The sequence below is a fragment of the Larimichthys crocea genome, chromosome XXI, assembly GCF_000972845.2.
Source record: "Larimichthys crocea isolate SSNF chromosome XXI, L_crocea_2.0, whole genome shotgun sequence".
Taxonomy (NCBI): Eukaryota; Metazoa; Chordata; class Actinopteri; family Sciaenidae; genus Larimichthys; species Larimichthys crocea.
Genome location: NC_040031.1, coordinates 19,821,398 through 19,844,346, shown reverse-complemented (window position 1 = coordinate 19,844,346; position 22,949 = coordinate 19,821,398). Strand labels below are relative to the sequence as shown.

The 22,949-nt window shown below is 38.5% G+C and overlaps 1 protein-coding gene across 3 annotated transcripts in view; it reads left to right on the top strand.

Annotated features, from left to right (window-relative positions):
• The window catches only part of shank3a (SH3 and multiple ankyrin repeat domains 3a), a 189,164-nt gene that overhangs the window by 67,015 nt on the left and 99,200 nt on the right, over window positions 1-22,949 (top strand). For all 3 annotated transcript variants that reach the window (XM_027272637.1, XM_027272638.1, XM_027272636.1), the window contains 2 exons: window positions 13,871-14,074; window positions 19,883-19,954. In XM_027272637.1, coding sequence (XP_027128438.1) covers window positions 13,871-14,074; window positions 19,883-19,954 — 276 coding nt within the window. The remainder of the gene's footprint in view (window positions 1-13,870; window positions 14,075-19,882; window positions 19,955-22,949) is intronic.

Here is a 22,949-nt window from a genome sequence, read left to right as displayed (position 1 = left end):
GAGAAGGTCTAAAGAAGTCTTTGTAACTTTGTGAATTTCTCCATGATAACAGGAAATTTATTTGTATTTTTATTAAAGACACTTAAAGTCATCTTGAAGAAAGTACTGTTAATTTTGATCTATAACTAGGAAATAAATAATAGAAAATAACCCCCTGGCCTTGTCTGGTCTGATGCCTGACTCATAAGAAGTACTCATGCTACTCTGTGTAGACCTGGAACCAACCTGCTGTATAATTATGCAACATTTGCCTGCGGACAAAGAACATGGACAGTTTTTTATATATATATTTTTATTATTTTTATGATTTAGCCAAATCTTTACTTTGTGTGTGTTTTTTTTTTTTTTAGTTAGTGTCTGGTGCCAGTGGTTTATGAAATAGTAATAAGGTCTGTATGGCCATCTTTGCCATATGTTTTGTGGAATTGCAGCAGTCTTTGTAGATAATAATCTGGTCATACGTTATCATATACGATAAAAATATGCATTAAAGGTGCTTTTTATGATTAAGTTGCATGTACTACTGCTGCTATAGTGCTCAGCAGATTACCCACACACCTTTGCTTTCTGATCTACTTGACAACATGCCAATTCAACACAAATTAAACCCAACTATTCGTATCAAATGGAAAGCATGAATCACGCACCATTGTCTATAATTAGCGAAAGTCCAGCCTCAGCATTTTCTGTGTGAACGCTGTGTAGTGTGTGTCTTTAAAGGTGTCTGTATCTTGATGGTAGCCCATTAATCCGAGTTAATTGAATCAATGCTCTCCCATCCCCCCATCACCACTTTGTCTCAGGGGTCTGGGATTGTAATAGTTCAGTTGTAAACCCTTGGGTGATGTGTTCATTTTATGCAATGGGATTTGGAGATTGAAGTCCACTGTGTATAGACCCACAGTTTTTTTTATAGCCAGTAGTGCTTAAGATTAAAGAGAAAGTCTTGTTCATGGTATTTAATTGATAATGCCCCATATCAAACAGATTGTGTTAACTGTTAAGCGTGAGCTCAGCTGTAGTATGTGATTACCAAAAAGGGTCAGACTATATCATTGAAATGTGTTTGGATGCCGACTGTGACAGCCACAAATGGAGACATACTGTGTTTATATTAGTTTGTCCGGTAGCCAGATGTGTCCTCACGACCAGGTCTCTTGTAACAGCAATGTTTCATGGTTGTTTGATATGACACATATATATTTCACTGATGCAAGAAGGATGCTTACTTGGACATTTTATTTGAAATTCATAGACTTGTTTCAATATGTTGAATTATATAGTCATTTATATTCATTTTAGATTAATTCAAAGTCACTGTTGCTGAGAATAAGACCATGCATTAGAACTTTTAAATTGTCATTGTCACAGAACCAGTTATTGTCAGCCAAACCTAGAAAGAAGAAAGAAACGACATATAGCCATGTGGGATATACGGGCTACCTAGAAACTTTTAAGTCTTGCCTTTTCAGCACTCTGAAAAAGTGAGATTGAAAGATCTGGCAGTGATCCATCGTTTAACTCTTTAGCATATAGCTAACAAGGCTAAACAGGGAGGAAAATACTTATACATTATTGGCACACCACACTTAGATAAGTGGCCGTGTCTGCACACCTAACAAACTTTAGTGTGGGACGATGTAACTTTTAATTACACTGACCCAACCTGTGACTGATTTCCATTCTCTGTTCTAATTTGTCACATCATGTAAGAAAGTTTGTGACACAGTGACTGATTTCCTACTTCATAACACATAGTTGTCGTGACAAATTTAATCAGCATAACCTCAAGGTTAAGGACATTTTCTCTTTTATGCCCAACAAACCAATGGTTGCGTTTATTCCTTTTAAAGCATCAGTTTGTAGGATTAAGTTACCTTTAGTGGTATAGTTGCTGATTGCAACCCCCTTGCTCCAACTATGAGAATCTATGATGGCCTAATCTAGAGCCACTGTTTAGTTTGTTTGTTACAGTAGAAACATAGTGATTATAAATAATAAAAGGGTAATTCTAAGGTAACAAAAACACAACAATTCTTGTTTTCAGGTGATTGTACACTAATAAAAAAGCATATTATATTCCATTCCTGCAACCTCACACACAGGACCTCTAAACACAAAAGGTAATTCAGCTAAAACTCAGTCAGTCTTAAAAAATGCTCCCTATTCACTTTGTTCGTCAAAGGTTTTAGTCATAGCACTAAATATTATAAAACCATAACATAATAAAGGAGAAGTATATATTGAGCACTAATCAGTGCTTTAGTGATCTATAATATTTTTCTCTTTCTTTTGTGTATTTGCCGCCAACATATCTGTCTGATGTGAAATTGCATGCCACGTCTCCTGAATGCAATATGTAGCCCGATGCCACTGATGTCATGTTTAATATCACAAGGTGTTTGTCTTCAGCTACACTCATCTTACACTCTTCTAACAGGAGTGTAAGATGAGCTCTCCCTGGTTTAAACCTTCTAAAGTTGTGTCTAATTGATTGCTGCCTGAACCTGTAAATTATTGAAAGCTGACACTGAGGCCATTTTGTGAAAGGCAGATTATTCATTTGATTACTGAATCACTTTAGAACACACATATTTGGATAGTGGAAGATAAAGGGGAGTTATATTCGGATTCCTTTTTAAAGTGTTGTTTATTTAACATCTTTGTTTATTATATTTTGTTAGTAACATATTAAGATGAACATGTCACAGACAGAAAGAGACAGAGAAGCAGAGGTGAACAGACTCAGAAAGGGGCGCTATAAAGATACAAGTCTTTCACACACCCGGCACTAACACGTGCTACCTCTTGGCACTCATCTATTATAAATTGCTGCTTTAACTGTGCTATAAAATATGGAGGGCTGAAAGATGAAACAGTATTACTTCATATCCCTGTTACTGAGTCTGCTCCTACAGGATCCTCACAGTGAGACAGAGAAACATATGCACCTGTTATTGTCTTGGACTCTGGCCAAACAGAAGGAAACCCTGAGAGCAGAGAGCCAGGGAGAAGACAGAGGCAGTCCATTTAATCTGCCGGTCAGATAAACCAAGCTTGTCCATAGTAGCACAATGAGCGTGCATACAGTATGTACTATAGAGTAGTATCCGGTGGCTGAACTTTCTTGTTAAACTCGTGATTCATTTTTACAAAGGAACGACCACATGTTAGCTACTAGTAATCTGCATTACTCCTTTAGGGCATTGGTTAGGACTCTTAGCTCTTCCTATATCCAGTAGGCGGCTCAGCACTGTTAATTAGTGCATATGTCATCTGGGCAGCGACAGCCAGAGGTCTTGGGAGATGGAGACAGGGCTGTGTGAGAGTCATTACACTCCATCATCTCAGCACTCCTCTCTCGTTCTTTTACTTCACTCCACCATTACGCTTTACTCTCCTTTCTCTTCTCCATCGATGCATCACTCCTTGCTAAAAGGCAACAACAATGCCCTGTCTCTTTCTATTGTGAGTGGATGCCATCTGTGCCTTTAGAGATACTACAGTCATGTCCTGCTGCATGCATCATCCCTGCTTGCATAATCCCGAACAAACACACACAAACAGTACATCTTAATTAGTAAGGCACTTTTGCGCCGTGTTTTGAATTCAGATGTAGAATGATGTAATGTGTGTTTGTGTTTCTTTCCTCTTAGTTGACCTGTATGCACTTACCTGACCTTGTGTTCACACTGGCTTGTATTTTTCCCCCTCTTAAATAAAACCACTCAAGCAATAACCCCAACCTGTTTAAATGCCTCTCTGAGTCTAACACATTCTGTCTAATTTCTGTGGCATTAAAAGCTGAATCTAGCATACTAACTGTGTTCATTAATGTGCAAGCACAACCTCAGGTCAGACCCAATTAGCAAATAGTGAAGAACTTTTTTGTGTGTTAGTCTAGCCCCTCACATCTTGTCTTAGATGCATACCTGTAAAGTAAACTAGGTAGGTAGGCACAAAGAGTTACCCCTTGCTTTAAAAAGCAGGTTTTCATTCCTTCTTATAACTACTGTGTTTTTCTGTCATCAGACTGTAGAATTATAAGAATGAATATAGCCTATGTTTGTGATTCTTAGAGTCATAAAGAGAGACTAACACCTCTAAACCGAGTTAACTTTGCACTGTCCTCTGATCCATCTCTAGCTTCAGGCCATCTAATATTCTGATTAATTGAAAACACACAGCCTTCTCTGTCTTGCTTCACGCTTCCTCTGTTCATTGTCCCACCATGCTCCACAAGTGTGACCTCCAGTTTGTCTCTCATCTCTTCCCTCAAGCCCCTACTCTCCTGTCCAATCATCCTTCACTTATGTCTCTAATTTAAGCAGACAAAAGATCAGGGCTTAGCCCTTTGATAAACAAGTGTGAAGATGAGAGGGAGACTGAAGAGAAGAATGTTATACCCCAGGGTCTCTGATCTCAACCAGTGTGTGAATGAGTTTGACATGGAAGGACATTGATAAACACACCAGGCCACACTGGTTGCACCCTTAAACAAACTGGAACACAGCCAACATATGCACTTTGGCAGAAGAACGTGATTTAGCATTTCTCATGAAAAAGTGTCATGACTAGATGCTGTATCATATTCTTTTAATATCTTTAAGTAAAAAAGACCCTTGAGCGCTCCTAAGCACTAAGTTTTTCATCTACCTCTTTTAGTATTACAGGAGTATTACATGTTTTTGTTTTCTTCTTTTCTTGCACTACGCTCTGCATACACCAGGTCGATATCAGGCCATTATAGTAGCAGAGTGTTGTTACACATGGTTGAACATGGCATGCTAGGGAGAATAAAAACTTACTGACCAGTTCAGTGAGGATTTATCCAGTCTGCCAGACATGCATGTGTATTTACTCACATGCACTTAATGTGTTTTAAGGCACACTGTCACTAAGCAATGTTGTGTTAACTTGACTTAACTTCACCGTCACAGCTAAATTAAGCTAATTAATATCACAAATATTACCTATTGGCATATCTGCTGTCACTCAGTCGGACCCGTAATAAATCAATGTGTTTTCTTGTTAGTGTAATAAATAAACTCAAACTCTCAAGAGGGAAAAATTCTTACACCTATTTCCCGATTCACAGAATGAGAAAATATCGCTGTAAAATTACTGTTTTTGTAAAAGGAATCTACTCTGGCTTTGAAGCGAGCAGAGATAATGGCTTTAGTTCACCGTCAGAAAAGGCTGTCTGATGGCAAAGTATAGCTGTGAAAATATACTAAATATAGTGTACACTGTCCACATCACTACATGCTTTAGCTTTTGTGCCCATACTTATGAGAGAGAGATGTCATTCAATATTTGATCTATGCCTAACTCTAGATAAATGATTTAAACAGCAAAATAAGCTGGTTTTGATTTAGATTTTCAAATAGTTTTGAACATTCTTTTGCACTCACTATTTTTGTGGATGTTTCATGAGATGCCCAACTTTATCATTTTTGCATTTGAACAAGTTCAACACATCTCCAAAGGCTTTGAGGTTATTATTTACACCAGTGAGTTAGCGAGTTTACCTTGGTGTATTTTCAGTAGTTGCTGTGTCACATGACCAAAAGATGAAACAATTAAACCATGATTACCTCAGGTGAAAGTGAAAAAAATAACTGTCACAAGAGCAGCACCAGCTCACTCATCTTTACATTTCTGCCGTCTCATCTGCTGTCAGGTATATATTGGAAACAATGGAGTAGGTGGTAGCTACACTACTCACAAAAAGTTAGGGATATCTGGCTTTCGGACGAAGTGCAAAATTATTATAATATAATAATAATTTGACCTTCTCTAAACTTCTGGATGTGCATGTCCAACGTGTCCAATGTTTCCGTACTTATTGCATAACATGCTGTTCTCTAGTTAAGTGATTAACCGCAAAAGTCACAAGTGTCTGATCAATGAATCGACCGCTAAATGTGGTTCAATGACAGCAGGTTGCAATGAGTCGGCTTGTGAACAGCATGGGACGCCGTTGTCAAGCTGCAATTGATGCTCAAGGACACATGACAAGTTACTGAGACATTGACATTTTTTGGTGGGGTATATCCACCGCTTGACCGTTTCAATAAATTGTTTGAGATGATGAAATTACCATTGCAAGCTTCTAATTAAATGCCCTACTTTTATGATAATACTACTGTAGCATGAACTTTTTGACATGAGCTCATAGGGTAAACACAGGTGTTTCCAATGACACCAAGGTTGTGTTCCATTCAGGTCAAACAGATTAAGGATGCTGCTATGGCGCCTGCTGGCTGGAACCTGGTTTGTCTTTTTCAAGCAGTGTGGAAATACTGCATTAGAAATAAATCTGTACGTAGAATATGAGGGAAGTTATCACTCTTGTCTGCTCAAGTCTTCTAATATTAAAGCCCACCAAAGTCTCTAAGAAATGGAAAAGGGGGACTTATTTTGTGGAAAGAAATTCCAATGACAATACATTTCCATCTCATATTCTCTACCACCTAATGCTTTGCAAAGGTTGTTGTGATTATACCGTCAAAACAGAACCCTTTGATAAATTGGAAGACATATTCTTAATAATTGCTCACTATTTTTCTAGTGTTGAAGGCATTTTCACCCCATTTTTATCGTGATCTCTCTCCCTTTCCCTCTCTCTCTCTGATTTAGTCGCAAAGTTTGTTCGTCTTCTTTCTGCTGCACTCACGCTCTGTCTTTCTCTTTCATGCTTTGAATTTTATATCCACTCTGGCTGGCTCTGCATTGCAGTTTAGAGGCTTGACTGGGCAGAAGGAGAGATTCATTCACAGCCTTTATTTAGACCTCTGGGACACTTTGAGGGAAGACCCTTGTTTTCAATGACACCAAGAAACCACAGCAAAACAGCGAATGACCTGTCCATTCATTCAGTGTGTGTGTGTGTGTGTGTGTGTGTGTGTGTGTGTGTGTGTGTGTGTGGAGGACAGCAACAAAAAGAAAATGGAGAATACAGAGACAACAGAGAGACCCTTCAATTACCTGTGGTGGGTCAGCTGAGCTCAAATTTTCTCTTTATTAACAACTTCCCCCACCATAACAAGCACTATTAAGCTCAAAAACTGCAGTCTTCATTTTGTTTTTATTGGATTATGAGCACATTGGCTGTGCCAGCCAAACATAATGTGCAAATTATCAAAGTATTGACTCATTTGACACTGAGAAATACAGAAAGTTTTCGTAAAAAGAAAGCTGTCAACAACCACAGCGACTCAAACACTGCCTCTGAAAAGAGGGGTTTACATTTCCAGAACCCCTCTCAACAACGGTCATACAGTTCACATGCGGAGACAGATTTATTCATTCATTCAGTTAACATGGGAATTTATGCTGTCAATTTTCCCATTGGGAAAGCAAAACAATGTTCATTAATGTCCTTAAATCTTCAGCAGATTCTCATTATTTGTCACTCTTGGCTTAAACAGTGGACTGCCTGTCCAGGTTTATGTTGTTTATTTTGGCTCAAATTCATTAACCATTAATCGTAAAAAAAGATTTATGACTACATTTTGCTTTGGTTTGTTGTTCTAAATATTGATAACATTTAATCATGTGAATGAAAGACGAATAAAATAATGTCTCAGAGTTGATTGAAGAACAGCACGGGCTAATTCCTTGCAGACTTTATGTGACACTAGCTGCATGCTCAAATTGAATTAGTGAGTAGAAGTGGGTGCAAGAGCCCAAAATGCTGCTGCAATTTGTGATACCTGTTGCAACATTAAGATCATGGTGATCAATGAGGTAGAATCATGACAAGTGACCCAGAAACAGTCACATTTGTTTGTTGTGAGGTTGTGAAGATGCTCCCCAAAAAAGACTTAAAAATGCAATCTGTCTGGGATCCCCTGGTAGCTCACCTGTGGAAAGTACGTCCTATACACAAAACCCTTTCTGCAGCACCCCAGGTTCGATTTCAGCCTGTGGCTCTTTGCTTTATGTCATCCCCTCTCTCTGTTCACCTTTCCGTCTCTCTGCAGCTGTCCGATCAAATGAAGGCCGTAAAAGCGCAAACAAATAATTTAGGAAATGCAAACAGCCTGACAAATCTTTTACTATGAAAAACAGGGAAAAGGGATGACATACACACTGAATTAATCGATCAATTAACAGTTACACACTGAATAAATAATAACTAATAAACTTGTCAAACAAAACCTGCGGTAGTGTTGCAGAGAATAACATACACAATCAGTTTAAAACAGCCAGTATGCAGATGTGATGAGAATTGTGTTGATTAAGAGCATGTTAATTAGCCAACTGGCCTTTGTGTAAATAAGACTTTGGGGAATTATGTGAGGGACAGTTAGCTTGATTGTACCAGTGTGTTCGTTATGAAGTTCAGCTGGTTAGTCTGACATTGTTGGTACACTTTGGTACACATTGTTCATACTCTTTTAGTCAGAGAGTCCTGCAAGACTTGGAACACAGACAGAGAGGGGGAGAAAGCAGATATACCAGTGGAAATCCAGACAAATTTGAAATGTATCCTACACAGACGCGGTCCTAACTACACCCACTACTTTGCCAACACTGTTGGTTCGCCCGTCAATCAACCGGAGTCACGTGAGGTCACGTAGATGACTGAACAGATTAAATTTTTTTTTTTCATTTTTCACATAACCCAATTAATTACATGCAGGTATATGGGTCTATGTTAATTCTAGGAATGAAATACAATTTATTTGAAGCAGTTTGTGTTTTGTGGCCTGCCGCCTGGGATCAGTCTATCTATCGCCCCCCTCCACCTTGCCTCTTCTGACACACACACAACTTATGACTCTCAGCAGTAAGTTGACGTGACAATGAGGGCGCCCACTCCACTAACTTGACGTGGAAATGAGCGGTATAGAAAACTGGCGAGTTTTCTTTTTTTTTTTTTCAGGGCGCTCGTGCACCCTCACATAGATTGCGCCCTGGGCGGTCGCCCACATTGCCAATAGCAAGAACCGGGCCTGATCCTACATGTATCCTTTAAATGTATCTAGTGTGGTCTTGAATACAGCTCAGCTATACAGCTTCAGGTGCCCTGATTTTCAAACTACAAAACCAGAAACAAGGCTTACGCTGTCCTTAGGATAGATGATAGAGAAGACTCTACTGACTATCTAAACCTTGTACGACTGTATTTTTAGAGAGAACATTATGTGCCAATTTTATGCATCATATTAAAGTTGGATGTGGGATAATGTTGCAGGAGGTGATGGGTAATGGGACTGTTCATCATACCTGTGCAAAAGAAAATGAGTTACATTCACAGAAAAAAAGAAATATAGAATCTGTCATTTGTGCTGCTCTACATTTAATACAATTCTAGTGTAAGATGAGGCTGCAGTTGTAGACTAAAGTTTCCAGGAGGGTGTTGGAAAGAGTTCCAGCCTAAAGACCCTGTACACTCACACAGGTATTTTGAGTTATTCTGACTGTTTGGAGGTTGACGAGGTCACCGACAGTCTAACTTAATAGTCTTCACACTTATGGATAAGGGGACACAGTCAAGCACAGATTGAACCAGAACAAGCTGCACACACAGACTGAAGGATCCATAATTTCATAAATCACATACATCTTGTGCTGCCACCTTGAGAACTAACATCAAGGTTATTCAGATACAAACTTCAAACGTGGCTGATAAGAAAAATGGAAAGTCACCCTATAGAGTCTGGCACAGCTCGAAAATGCTGAGCATGCATGTGCTGTAGTGTGTACAATGAGAGAAGACACCAGTACTCAGGTAGTACGCAATTTCTTGTTTTATGTATTGACATTGAAAGATGACATTAAGAGCATTCAGAAATGTATTTGATTAGTCAAGAAATATAAAACAAATGGATAAATAAATGACTAACAGGAAGAAATCACTTTCCTTTGCTTGAAAAGAGCTCTTTGATGTACCTCTATTATTTTGAGTTACCTTCTAAACTGATGATGCAACGAACAGTAAAGGTACGTTCTATTTGACATTGAATGGCTAACTTGTATTGTAACTTACATGTATCTGGGCCTAGTAGGTTTGTTGTAGAAGTACAATTTTGGTATCTCAGCAATGGATCCCTATGGCAATGCAGGGCCAAGAATTTGTTTTGTTTTCTTTCAAACCGTTTTACTCTGAAAGTGTACAAATATAACGCCAGTCACACCTCAGAACACCTTGGTGGCCCAATTGTTACACAGCATGCTGCATGATTGCAACCGTCAATAGTTCAATTCCAGATAGTGAAGTTTGTTGGATGTCATCCCGCTCTCTTGGTCCTGTCTGTCTGTTAAATAAAGGTCCAAAAATGATTTCTATGTACAGTAGTGTGTTACAACATTGTTCAGACTCTGGTATTAAATGGGGGGGTGATATTCATCTCAATGTTAGTCTCTACTATTTTTTATATGTACAGTATGTATCAGTTTTCCCTTTCAGTAATTACTTACTCACTCTTGAAAGTGACTTTGCTAGCTCTGACTATTTTTGATTGAGTTTAATTTCTCCTACATGAGGCTAATAACATACAAGGACATTTTTGCCATGACTGAGCTCGTTTTATAGATATTGCGATGGCTTTTTAAGGGTTGACCTCTAGTAATTCGCTTGTGGCAAAAGCAGTGAGAAATTAGTTCTGCTTGAGGATGGATGTCTTGTTGTTAAAAAAACACACTCATCTGAATCAAATATTCAGCAAACACTTACCTAAACGATGTATCACGCCTTAAAGGCAGAATGAGTTGGATTTGTCACCCTTGAATCCTGCATGCTGTTATTGGCTTGGAGCTACACACCAACTGGCCAAAGGTGGAAGCCCAGAAACGTTTCAAACACAGCGAAATAGGAAAATACATGCAGAGGAGCCACATACTTCTAGTGGGTTATAAGTGATAATTGAGAGAGATTAGTTTTGTCTCTGCATTTTATTAGTCCTACCATTTCTGCCTTTTAATGAAATCAATCACATAGACAAATAAATGAAATCTGCATGCACATGGACAATAGAAAAGACATTCATTAGGCAATGCAGGATAATCAAACCCCTATCCCATTAAGCGTCATAATGACATTTGAATGCAGAGTCTTTACGGATATGAACATTTGTTTGTGTCTGTGTTTGTGATTCCACTTTATTCATTCATTGCCATGTGGTTGTTTATAGATGGTAAGATCTCCCTGTTTTTCGAAAATGCCCCAAGAGGTCCTCTTAATCCTAAGCCTTCGTTCTCTTCAGTCGTCAGTTTAATGAAAAAGACAACGTATCTCAAAGTGAAGTTGCAGCTTTTCAAAGCTGTATTTGTTGTTAGTTTTTTTTACACTGGTGGGGGACATCCCACCTCATGTTGCCCCCAGGATTTCAAGTAGATAGCAACAATACATTCGAAAAATAGACAGTGGAAGGTTGGCGTTTGGAGATGTTGTTACCCACGGAGTCATTAACCACAAATTTTATATTTCTGAGTTGCTTGTTACAACAACCTTTTTTTTTCCAATTTAAAAACTGAAGTAGCTATAGGCAATAAGAGTGCAGCAGTTGTCTGCAATATATTGTCAATTTAGTAGAATTTCCACTGCAACCAGATCAACTCAGATAGAGGCCTCCCAACAGAACGTAAGAAAGAAAAGTGTTGATGGTGTACAGTAAATAAGCACAGGCTTTTTCCAGGCTTGAGAGAGATGCATTTTTAGTAACGGCTGGATTTGATGGCCTTACGCAGCCAGACTGCATCTCAAAAGATGAGTTTTTTTTTCACAGATTGAAGTCTGGAAACAACCACTTGAGAACCGATTTAGCCTAATCAGATACTTGTCAACCAATCACTGGATGTTTAGATGACTTGCTGGTTCTATAAAACATCATTATGCACTACTTGTGTGAAGGAGGAAACTTGTGATCATCTGTCTCTTTTTTAAGATTGATCATATCGTTTCCTTTCCCCTGGATTGCTTCAGGTTGACACCACTGATCTAATGAATACCATGCTGAACAGGAGTCATTCTCATTCTCCTCTTGACATTATCCTTTTAAGACTTTTACGAGAGGTAATAGGAGCTGTTGACCCTAATCTGCACTTTTATCTGTAATAAAAGCTCAGCCTTTTCTGTATGTGTACCAGACATTTTGAATTGTGTTCAACTGCTGCTGCACTGTGTTAATTCCACAGAAAAAAAACCTTTAAAGAAATTCGAAATATTTAGGAAAGAAACATCACAACAACTTCTGGGATTGTTCGATAGCAATAATATTTCTGACTCATGCATTGTTTAATACTACTAAGTACAATATGCTGCATTATACTATCTCCGGACCTGCCCTTGACTGGTTTTCCCTATAACTGAGCAAGAGGACATTTGTTTTGTGGATCAAATGTGCTGATCTTAGCAGTTGATGAAACCCTTCTGTTTTCTTCTCTATGAGTTACTTTGAGAACCTTTTTCTGCAATTGCCACCACAACATCTCTTGTCATATGTATCACATCGATGCAGATGATCCGTAGACGCTCGTTCAATCCCAATGACATCACCTGATTACTATACATAGCTGTCAGGGTATTTAAAGATTTGATGTCCTGCAATGTTTGACTGTTTAACTCTGACAAACAGAGATCTGGATGATCGGAGCTGAACACCTCTATCATGAGATCATTCGCTCCTTCCTCCCTCGCTCTAACATTATGTCTGCTTTAGCCTGTCTAGGTGTTACTTTGATAAAAGTACAAGCCTGGAGCAACATACAGAGACAATTGTTGAGTCATGTTTTTTGTTCTGTAAGGATTTTCACATGAATGTTCTGCATTTACCTGCATCTTGGCATCTGCACAACGTCGTTACAGCAGTTGTGTTGTATTGGTGTGAGAAGGTGTGTGATTTCTCAACAGCTGTGTCTGTATGTCAAAAACGTAGTGGCGCTGAACAGGATAGAGTCGAGGTTCCAAATCGATAATGCAGGCAGCGTTGATTGATTTATTACTGGTTGGTTTTGCACACTCCCTCTCACTCTCTGTCTCTCTCTCTCCAACTCTACCATCTGTAGCTCAGGCTCCACAACGTGGTAACTAGAGGGAAGTGCTCTGCCTAGCCACAATAACCATAGTCCTTTACACTCTGATCAGACTGGAACACAGCATAGTAATTTATTTCAAGTGTTTCTAATTTAGCAAGATATACCCACCGTGTCAGGCTTACTGAACTGTTAACCAACCTTTAATGAAAGGATTAATAACAGTGATTAATGTAAAAGATAGTACCACTAAGTTCATATCTTAAAGTTACAGTTACTTACAGTTGTTTATTAGAGCGTGGAAGTTAACTGAATGGATTCTGTTTTTGATATTTTTTGCACAAGCCTCCATACCTGTGAAGTGTTTCATTTTTGCCTGGAGACAGAGCTACTGCAGCTATTGGTGTAGCAGTTACATACTGCTCAGCTTAATTTTCAGAGCATAAATAATGCACACTCACATGTAGACTCAAATTTATGCTGCTGAAAAATAGGTGTGAGAAGAGTGTTTCTGTAAGAGCTTTTGCTTATATTGTGGTTTTGTTTACTTTATTATGGTAACTAGCGCTGGCTTTTTGGATGACCTTTTGTGAAAAGTAATGGACAACTGTGAAATGCTACCATATCTGTGTGAATTGCTTATTATAATGAAAGGCCTACCTTCACCTCCGGGCACGACATTGGAAGTTCAATAAACGCCTCTCTGATGAAAGAGGTCCTGTTTATTATTCTAGCACTTTCTCAGCACGCAAATGTTATATTTATGCGAATCAGTAAAATATCACTCTTCAATCTCTTAGTTTTAGTTAACTGAAGTGCAATATGTGATATTTAGAAAAATGACATGTGCTTAACCTTCTCCCCTCTTTTGCTCTTGTCTCTGCAGAAATGTATGAAATTCAATGTGGATGCACCTATCTGGCTGTCCAAGCAAAGGATCCTGTGTAATCTCAACCAGAGCCTGAAGGATGTACTCAACTATGGCCTATTCCAGCCGGCTTACAACGGCAAGGCTGGCAAGTTTCTGGATGAGGAGAGACAGCTAAGGGAATACCCCTTCCCGTCCATTGCTCCTGTACCTTACCTGGAGGTAGGTATGAATCATGTGTATGTATGAGGCTTTAAGGAGTGTAAGCAGGAGCGAGCAAGTGGGGGAAAGAGAGAGGGGCAGTATACACACCACCCCACCATACATATTTGCTCTGTATGTGCCCAATCAATCAACCACATAATAATTTTGGGAGTGGGGGCAGAATAAGTTCACATAGGAGTTGCTGTTTTTATCTGTTATGAATCTGAATTGGATGGAGTACTGCTTGTAAACACTGGAGGTCGAAAAAAGGCAAGCATTAGGGCGTATTTTGAAGTTTGTATTTTGATTAGCTTTGCAAAATATAGGTGTATTTCAGGAATACTAAAAGGCTAGTATTAACTTAACACTGAGCCGTAAGCTCCAGCTCAAGTCGGCCGAAGAAAACACCTACTGCACTGCTTTACAAAACCTCAAGCCACCTGTGACCAGGTGGAGGAAATATCCTTTTTACACTCTTAAAGATCTGCTGTAACACTACGTTGTGAATAACAATGCACTTTACTGGTACTAGCAATGCAGTGGACAGACTGGAACCTGGTGCCATTTACTTGTTACCTGCGTTTATTAATCCAGCCTAAACTTTTATACAAATAATATAGGAGTGAACTTCGTGGAGGGTTAGGGTATATGCAGCCCCCCAATATTTAACTCAATCATTTCTAATTGACCTTTAAGGGCCACTGTAGTGCTGCCACAGGATATTTTCTTCACATAGAGTAAACACATTTGCCTCTTGTTGTTTGTCAATCAACCTATGAGCTATTGTTAATGAAGAGTGTCTGCTGTAGTCTTTTTAAATTTGTCAACGCACTGTATGTGTGAATGAATATCACAGCCATACACATGCAGCCTCACAGAGCGTGTGGGTACGTGTATCATTGTGCACGCCGTGTGTCTCTTTTCTGTCATGATGTGTCAGTCAAACCAGCAGCAATAATATCACACTCAATGACAGCATGTTGTCTGCAGCGGCTGTCATCTCTCTGAGATAATTGTTGTGCTTGTCCGTCATAGTTTTTTGATCTGATAGAAACAAAGGCGTATGAAGATTTGTCACTTATATAGCCAGTGGTGTAAAGATGCCAGGTGATTTTCTGACTGGCCTTCTTTATTTTCAGCAGTTTTACAATGTGTCAAGAGATGGAGAACATAATAAAGATTTACTTTCCCCCTTGAGACTCAGTTTAATGTCCATCCCTGATGTATCGGGAGATACTGCTATTATTAACTACATTATTACTTACGATAGTCCCAGCTTGCTTTGGAAATTGTAATATATATCTTTAATAAAAACAGTGTTTTCTTTGGTGGTACAAAACTTGATATAGCCAAAATCATTTTTCTCTCTCTCTCACCCTCTTATCGTGGCTCTTGTTAGTTTTTTCAGATTTGATTTACTGTTCCACCGTAGAGTTGAGCTCTTTGCGGCAGTTCGTCAACAAAAGTAGACCTTTGAAAACTTTCAGGCTGGAGGATCTTCCTGGGATTTTATCAAGTTTGATGATTTGCCATAAAATGAAGGAATGCTAATACGTACTTGATATAGACACACGAAAGGCTCAAGTGGACTGTGCAGAGAGTGAATCAGAATATGTGCAACAGCCTTTCACATTGTCATCTTCTTTGGAGTTAGACATCAAATGGGTTTAAGTCATTCTTCTAGATGATTACTAGATGGTATGAAATGTACAAATATAAATAACAGTGTAGAAAGTCTTAATAGGGCACATAGCCTTCTGCTGGTAGGCATCCAGTCAATTTGCAACTCTGTACTATACTGGAACACTTATGGTTAATGTCAGTGAGTGGTACTCAAAGCCACAAGTCTGATGTTGTAAGATGCCATTTGACTGGTAGATGCTGTGCCCTTCTTCTTTGAAGAAATAAATTGAGAGTCCTTGATTCAACAATGCTGTATGTTAACTGAATGAGCTGAAAATAACAACGGGAAAAAAGGAGCTGTGGGGAGATGAGAGTAAAACCTTCCATTAAGGATTTCCCCATTACTGTATGTGTACATGTCAGTCAAGTACTTGAATACCTTGAGAATACCTCCTTTTTAAACAAGGTGCTTTAGAGGTCCCTGAAATTCAAATTAACCACATATCACCCTCTTATAATTTGACCAAAGTCTTGTTTATCAAGTCATAATTCATTCGCCTAGAATCAGAAATCAGCTTTTTGTTTTTGTTTTTAATTCTGACCCTGCACTGTCTCTCCCTCTCCTTTTTTCCTCACCTTGATGGGCCTGTTACTGAAAACTAAAACAATATGGAAGGAAGGAAGTCTAAATTTAATCCAGCATGGCTGGAAATTGAACTTTATAGCACAGTTTCATACCAACTGCTGACTGACAGTGGAAGGAAGGAAGCCTCTTGAACGGCTGCACAGTTGCCATTTTAGAGAGGTTAAGATCCACTAGTAAGCAAATACTGTTGATTACTAATGAGCAGCAGCCAATTGATCTGGGAAGTATAACAGGGCCTAATGTCTCAGCCTATAAATTAATATAAGTGGAAAACCAGTTTTAAAAGGCATCTGCGGTTGGGAAGTCGTATATATTTCAAATGAGTAACATACCAATTATGTCAGCAGACCGGCACTGACATATACTATTAAAATAACATTATATGTGAGGTTTAAAGAAGGATGTGTTTTTTGCATGGGTGTGTATCAGGGAAAAAGCTTGTTTAATGTGTGTTGTCATGTGATTTTTGTTATTATGGAATTTTATTGCTTACTTTTTGTCACATACATTTCTTATCAATTATGAACTGTACTCGTTTTATTTGTTTTGTCTCTAACTTGCAGAAGCTTACAATGTAGCTCAATACGTGTGGTCTTCGATCAGTTTGCGTGTGCCTCTGCTCTGTTGAAGCAGTGTGTGTCATTGATTGACCAGCAGTTATTCCCTGAGGTCTGTGGTGTGTAGAGATGATTGACAGGTTTGGATTTGCAGCTCAAAACCCCTCTGCTCTGTCGTGGATTTACTCTGTTGGAGAACACCACACATCAGTGGAGAAACAGACTTACACACACATGAATGCTTGCAAGCAGGTGCGCACCCACACGCGCGCACACACACACACACACACACACACACACACACACACAAAATCACACATACACACACACACAGACAGAAGTGAATTACGCATTGCAAGTCCTGGGCAGTGGAAGTTTTTAAAGCTATTACAGGCTGTCAGTGTTCAGTGAAACCTGTCTATTAAACAAACAGCTTTGCAACAGACCTAATGAATGATGTGGCTTGTGACAGGTTGTGAAATGGTAAGAGACCAGATCTGCAGAGTACAGAATCCATGCCAGATGATTTTGCAGTAGTGAAAGCACAATTACATCAAGTGTAACCATCATTATAAAAGTCCTTTAGAAACTTTGTTTCTGGTTCTGCTTATAGCCAAACGTGGTTCAATTCAGTTTGTGTGTAAATGCAGCTCATTGAAATGAAAGAACACACAGGCTCCAACTCTGAAATAAGTTTTCCCTGCTCACACAGCTTAAGGTTGATGTTGTGATTTTATATTGCATCATTTGTATCACTATATTTTTTCTGCTCGTTTCTTATACAGAATTCTGTGTTGTCGGGATCGCTATAATCCAGTCAGCCTAGTTCATCTCATTATCTTGACTTAGAGTTGATATTTCCAGGTGTAGAAACAATTTTCACTAAGTCTTTTTTAATTTGTCGAACACATGCAGTGTTCCTCCTGCACATTCACGAAATTGCAACAAAAATGTTTTATTGTTTTGCAAACTATGTTTTATTCTGTAGCTTCAAGGAGCAGTAGATATGTTTTCAAGGAAGATGCAATATGTGGAAAAGATGACAAGCAGGAGCACTGGAAAATATATGACAGGAGCAATAGGGAGATATTCAGTTTTTAAATCAGTCAGAATTTCTGTTTCTGTCACTCTTGTCTCTCTCTTTGTCTCGCTCTCTCTTCCTTAGGACAAGCCATTATTCAATTAAAAGTTTTTGACATAGTTTGGTCTGTGGAGCTGATACCTTGTGGCTAATAAATTTTTATGACTTTGGAATTAACACTGTTCTAGTTTTTTTACAATTCTCTACTGAGTTCACATGCTCAAAACTCTTCACCCAGTCAGCACATCAGATATCAATCAATGTGGATGGTCCACATTAATTGATATGACGTGTGAAAGAAATGAAAAATGATCATTGATCACTTTTATTTCTTTTCACACAAAATGCATTCAACGGTTCAACAGTTTTCTGACTCACACTCACTCAACACCAACATTTGCACGTTTACATACTATTGCAGGAACTGTTGAATTTATGTTCAAAGCATAACCGGATAGTTCCGGCCATGGTTGGCTGGCTACAAAATAATGAAGACCTGAAAAAGTCAAAATAAAACAAACAAAAATCACAATGATTTCAGCAAAAGAAGAAAGAACCAATCAGATTTATGTCTAAGCAGCCAGGGAACCAGCCGCTCTGTCTTGTTTCTTTATTAGAGAAATACCTCTTGTAACTGCACCCAATCCACCAGCCTTTTAACCCCATCTGAAGCACACAAACTACACTAACGATCTGTGATAAGTTATCACTTAGTTAACTTGCAGTCTAGACCAACGACTGCTTGTGAAGCACCACTGTACAAAAATTCTGTGATGCTGGCCAAGAGAAATAATGTCAGCGACAGTTAAATGTGACTATTCCCTACAGTCTTACTACAACAAGAGAATGATTGACTATATCCAGAGAGATGTTAATAATCACAAATCTTTAAGCATTCTTACCACTTGTACTTTTCCTTTCACCTTAGTCTCCATTCCTTAACCCCAATAGAGCAATTTGTTTCCTCGTGGAGGTGAACACCTGGACAGGACATACAGTATTTGCAGAGAGTGTCAGGCATGTGATGTTGATGAGAACTTGTGGCCAAATACAGGAGACATGATTTATTGTGGATTTGTGTAGTTTAGTAAAGCATCACTAGAACTATTTTTTTTTTCCATTTCATGCAAATGAAAAAAAAAAAAAGCTTAATGAATCAGTTGCAGCATTTATGATTCATTTGCAGACATTTGATATGGAATAGCAAATATTCATGTATTAAAGAAGTGTCCTTATTTTTGCATCTTATATCTTAGTTTATGCCAACTCAAATAGATAAACACTGGAAGTTAAAGATACTTCAAAGAGATTAGTCATGCATAATTTAATGCTTTGTGTTGTTTTTGTAGGTCATTGCACAATGAGTTGGGTAGAGTAGAGTGAGATAAGTGTTACTGTTAGGAAACAAATGCTGTCAGTGTTTTGTTACTAGTAAGGCTTTTACAATACCAGTGTCTCTACAACAGAGCTGTGTGATTGTCAGTGGACCGCACAGGAGGAGGAGAGCAAGGGGGAGATTGTCCACTAGTTGATCGATCGTGGATCTGATTGTAGATCAGTTGTTTTTTTCCTAATAACTTTTAGATACTATTGAACGTGTAATTAACAGAGCTTGTATTGTTTTAAACAGGTGGTATTGGAAAAAGTCTCAAATTATCAAATTATTATTACAAGAGTTGAGATGTGTATGAAGTGTTCTGGTTGCATTAGTGCATTCTGGATGTGAGATTAACTGTTGTGCTGAGCTGTATGTCGAAGAAAAGTGCCTGAGCAGTTTAAAAAAAAAAGTGAACTAAAAACATGTGCATGCAAATGTAAAAAAACAAAACTGTATTGTTTGTTTATGTCGTCCGTAGCTTTTTTGTTACACAAACACATAGAAAGCTGAGCCCCTTATGAATATTCTTGTTGTGTTTCAGTTCCGCTATAAAAGACGTGTCTACACCCAGACTCACCTGGATGAAAAGCAGCTGTCTAAGCTCCACACTAAGGTAAGACCAAACAGCTGTGCACTCTGTCATCCTGACAGCTGAAGAGTTTATGCTGTGTGCAATCCTCTAAACGAAGTAAATGACACACATGCAGTACTCAAAACTTTGATAATTCATAGCCTGGATAACATGGTGGCCAAGTGGTTACAGCGGCTGCAGGGATGCTTGATAAAATACCTCCGTAACAGCTTGGCCGGATGTGTTTGTTGGTTCATTCGTGTGTAATCTAAGATCTCTCTTAAGGTCATGTAGAGCCTGAAGAGTTTTGCATAATGACAGTGTGTGTGCTAGTAACACAAAGCAGCATGGCAGATGTCACACAGACATGAACGGTGAACCAGATCTGGTTGGTGCTGCTATCATATTAAAATGAACAGGTGGTCAGTGTGGTTTCACTTATTTTCAGTCATGTGTGTCACCCCGATTCTGTTTTTCACCACCAGTGAAAATACTCAGCAGGTAGCACTATAATTTACTTCATGTGTGAAATACATCGTTTCCTGTCCGAGTCAAACAGAGGAATTAGAATGGAGCACAACATGGCATCTGATTGATGTTTCTTCTTTCGTCGAGCACCAACTGTTTTACTGTGGACATGATGGACTTTAAATCAAAAACTCAAGTTCAAAGGTGTGGGATTAGAAATGCAATCTGTATCAGGAATATGTGTAGCAGACAATTGTGTCTTACTGACTGTGTATGAACAGATGCAGGGGGTTGGTTCAGTAAAATCAGTCTTTCCTTTTTGGATTGGTGGGCTGATAAACAGCAACAAAAAGGCAAGCTGGCAAACAAGCAAAGAGGCAATACTGGCACAGGCAGGTGGTCACAAACACAGATTCAGAGAGGCAGAATAGGACAAAGACTGGCTTGGTAAGTATTGAGTAACCTAGACAATCTGGCAGAGTGTGAATACTGGCTGTGCTGGTTGCTGTTTACTGTATATTAGTAACTAGTGAAGGTGAAGTAATGGGGAACAGGTGTGGAAGCAGGAACTCAGTGAGGACTACTAGTGGACAGGCGAAGAATGGCAAGGTGGGAAATACCAGGCGATGAAACCATGAGCATGTAGGTGAAATGAGTGGAACAGGCAGCAGAGGGAAATGTATTTCAATAAAACTCTGTCAGTTGTGTGTGTTTGTGTGTCATCTGGATCTGCTGTTGGCCACAAATTGTAGAACTGCCGTTTTGATCATTTATGCATCAGTGCGTCAATTTTTTTCATCGTCATTGTCAAAAACCCATACTACAATATCAGCTCAACTTCAGTTAGAAAATGGCATTTTAGTTTTCCAGCATATGCTTATTTGATCATCGCACAGCATTGAAACTTGCAGCATCACATGAAATTCTGATGATTAAAATACTATGAAGTGTGACCACAGAGTAAGTCACCATCACTCCTGTGTGACTAATGTTGTTGGATGTGCTTTTCTTGTCGTTAAAATAATAATGCTAGTGAGAATAGTTTAACGTCTTACTGCTCCATATATATCACATGAGAACATTTTATAGATTTGTATTGATTAGCACCCCTTACTAACAAATTATATTTCTTTTTTCTCTTAAAATATCAGTTAGAGGGCATAATTAGTGCATCAGTATAATTGTCACAGTAATAAATTTTTTGCTTTTATGTTTCTCACTTGCTTTCCAAATAAAGAACACACTAACTAATATACTTCTAAGATATTGCAAAATACTATTCTGTACACAATAAATGAACAGTTGTTTTGGACACAGGCAATGTTTTCATAGAAAAATCCTTGTGAGAATCGTTTCAACATGTAGTTAATTATTAGTTGAAGAGAAGAGGCCAAAATGTGGCCAAGATTCAGCCTTAGGTTTGGGGAATTCCTCACAATTGTTTATGTGTGTGAGATACTTGATGTGATTGAAATTTGTTTAGAAGAGAGAAAAATAAAGTTAATTGTTGGGTTTTCTGGTCTCTTTCGCCTCTCTATTTATTTACTGTATATTCATTAGCGGCGAGGTGCAGAAGAGCAGTGATGAGAAGGATGAGTCATGCTGTCAAATATTGTTTATCTAACCAGTCTGGTGTGATGTGCTGCCGTCTGTTACTGTTACACATTGCTATGACAAAATACATGAACGATACTCAACTGACATACCTAACCAAGATCAGTTTCTGTCCAGTTGCAATTTAGGGGGTAATTCCACACAATAAATCATCTATAAAGAGAAAATTCATTGTGATGGTCCTGCCTTGCAGGCCACTAGAAGTGAACCGGTTAAAATTCTCAAATGGAAAAAATTGTTGTTTGAGTGATGTATTTTTATTAGAAAATAGTAATGAAGGACAGCTTTGTTAGTGGAGAAAATCATGGTGGTAATTTGTTTGAAAAAAGCAGCCATAGTAAATTCTTGTTTCCTCTGTTGCTAATGCATGTCTCTGAACACAGACACGCCAGTCATTATAGGAGACATCTGTCAAAATGCATGTATTTATAAAACACATCATTGTATTTGTATAGTGTGTTTGTAGAATATTTTATACAAATACACTCTATAAACAAATATTTACATGTGGATGCAGAATCTGTGGGCATGGAACAGAAAGAAACTCAACAGTCCATGTGGAGACGCATTTTAAGTTACCGTATCTGCATTTATATGCAGATAACTGTTTGTAGGGATGAAAAATGTCTTTCCCATCATGCTGGTGTATCAAGTTCATAATTGGACTACATAAGAAGTCTTGAACTGGGTGTCCATTATCCCTTTTCTGGTTATCCCAAATGCACCGTGAGCCCTAAATCATCATCGGCACACATTTTTGAATGCAATTCATAGACCTTTCCAGTACTATTACAATAAAACCTACCTGTTGTATTAGGCTATAGCCGCCACTGTTTCCTCAGTAAAAGTAATATAGAAGGGAAACAGCTTAACTTATATATTTATATTCGTAGTACTGCAGAAGTCTATCTTATTCTGTACTTCAGAAAAATATATGCAGATGTATGAAAATGTT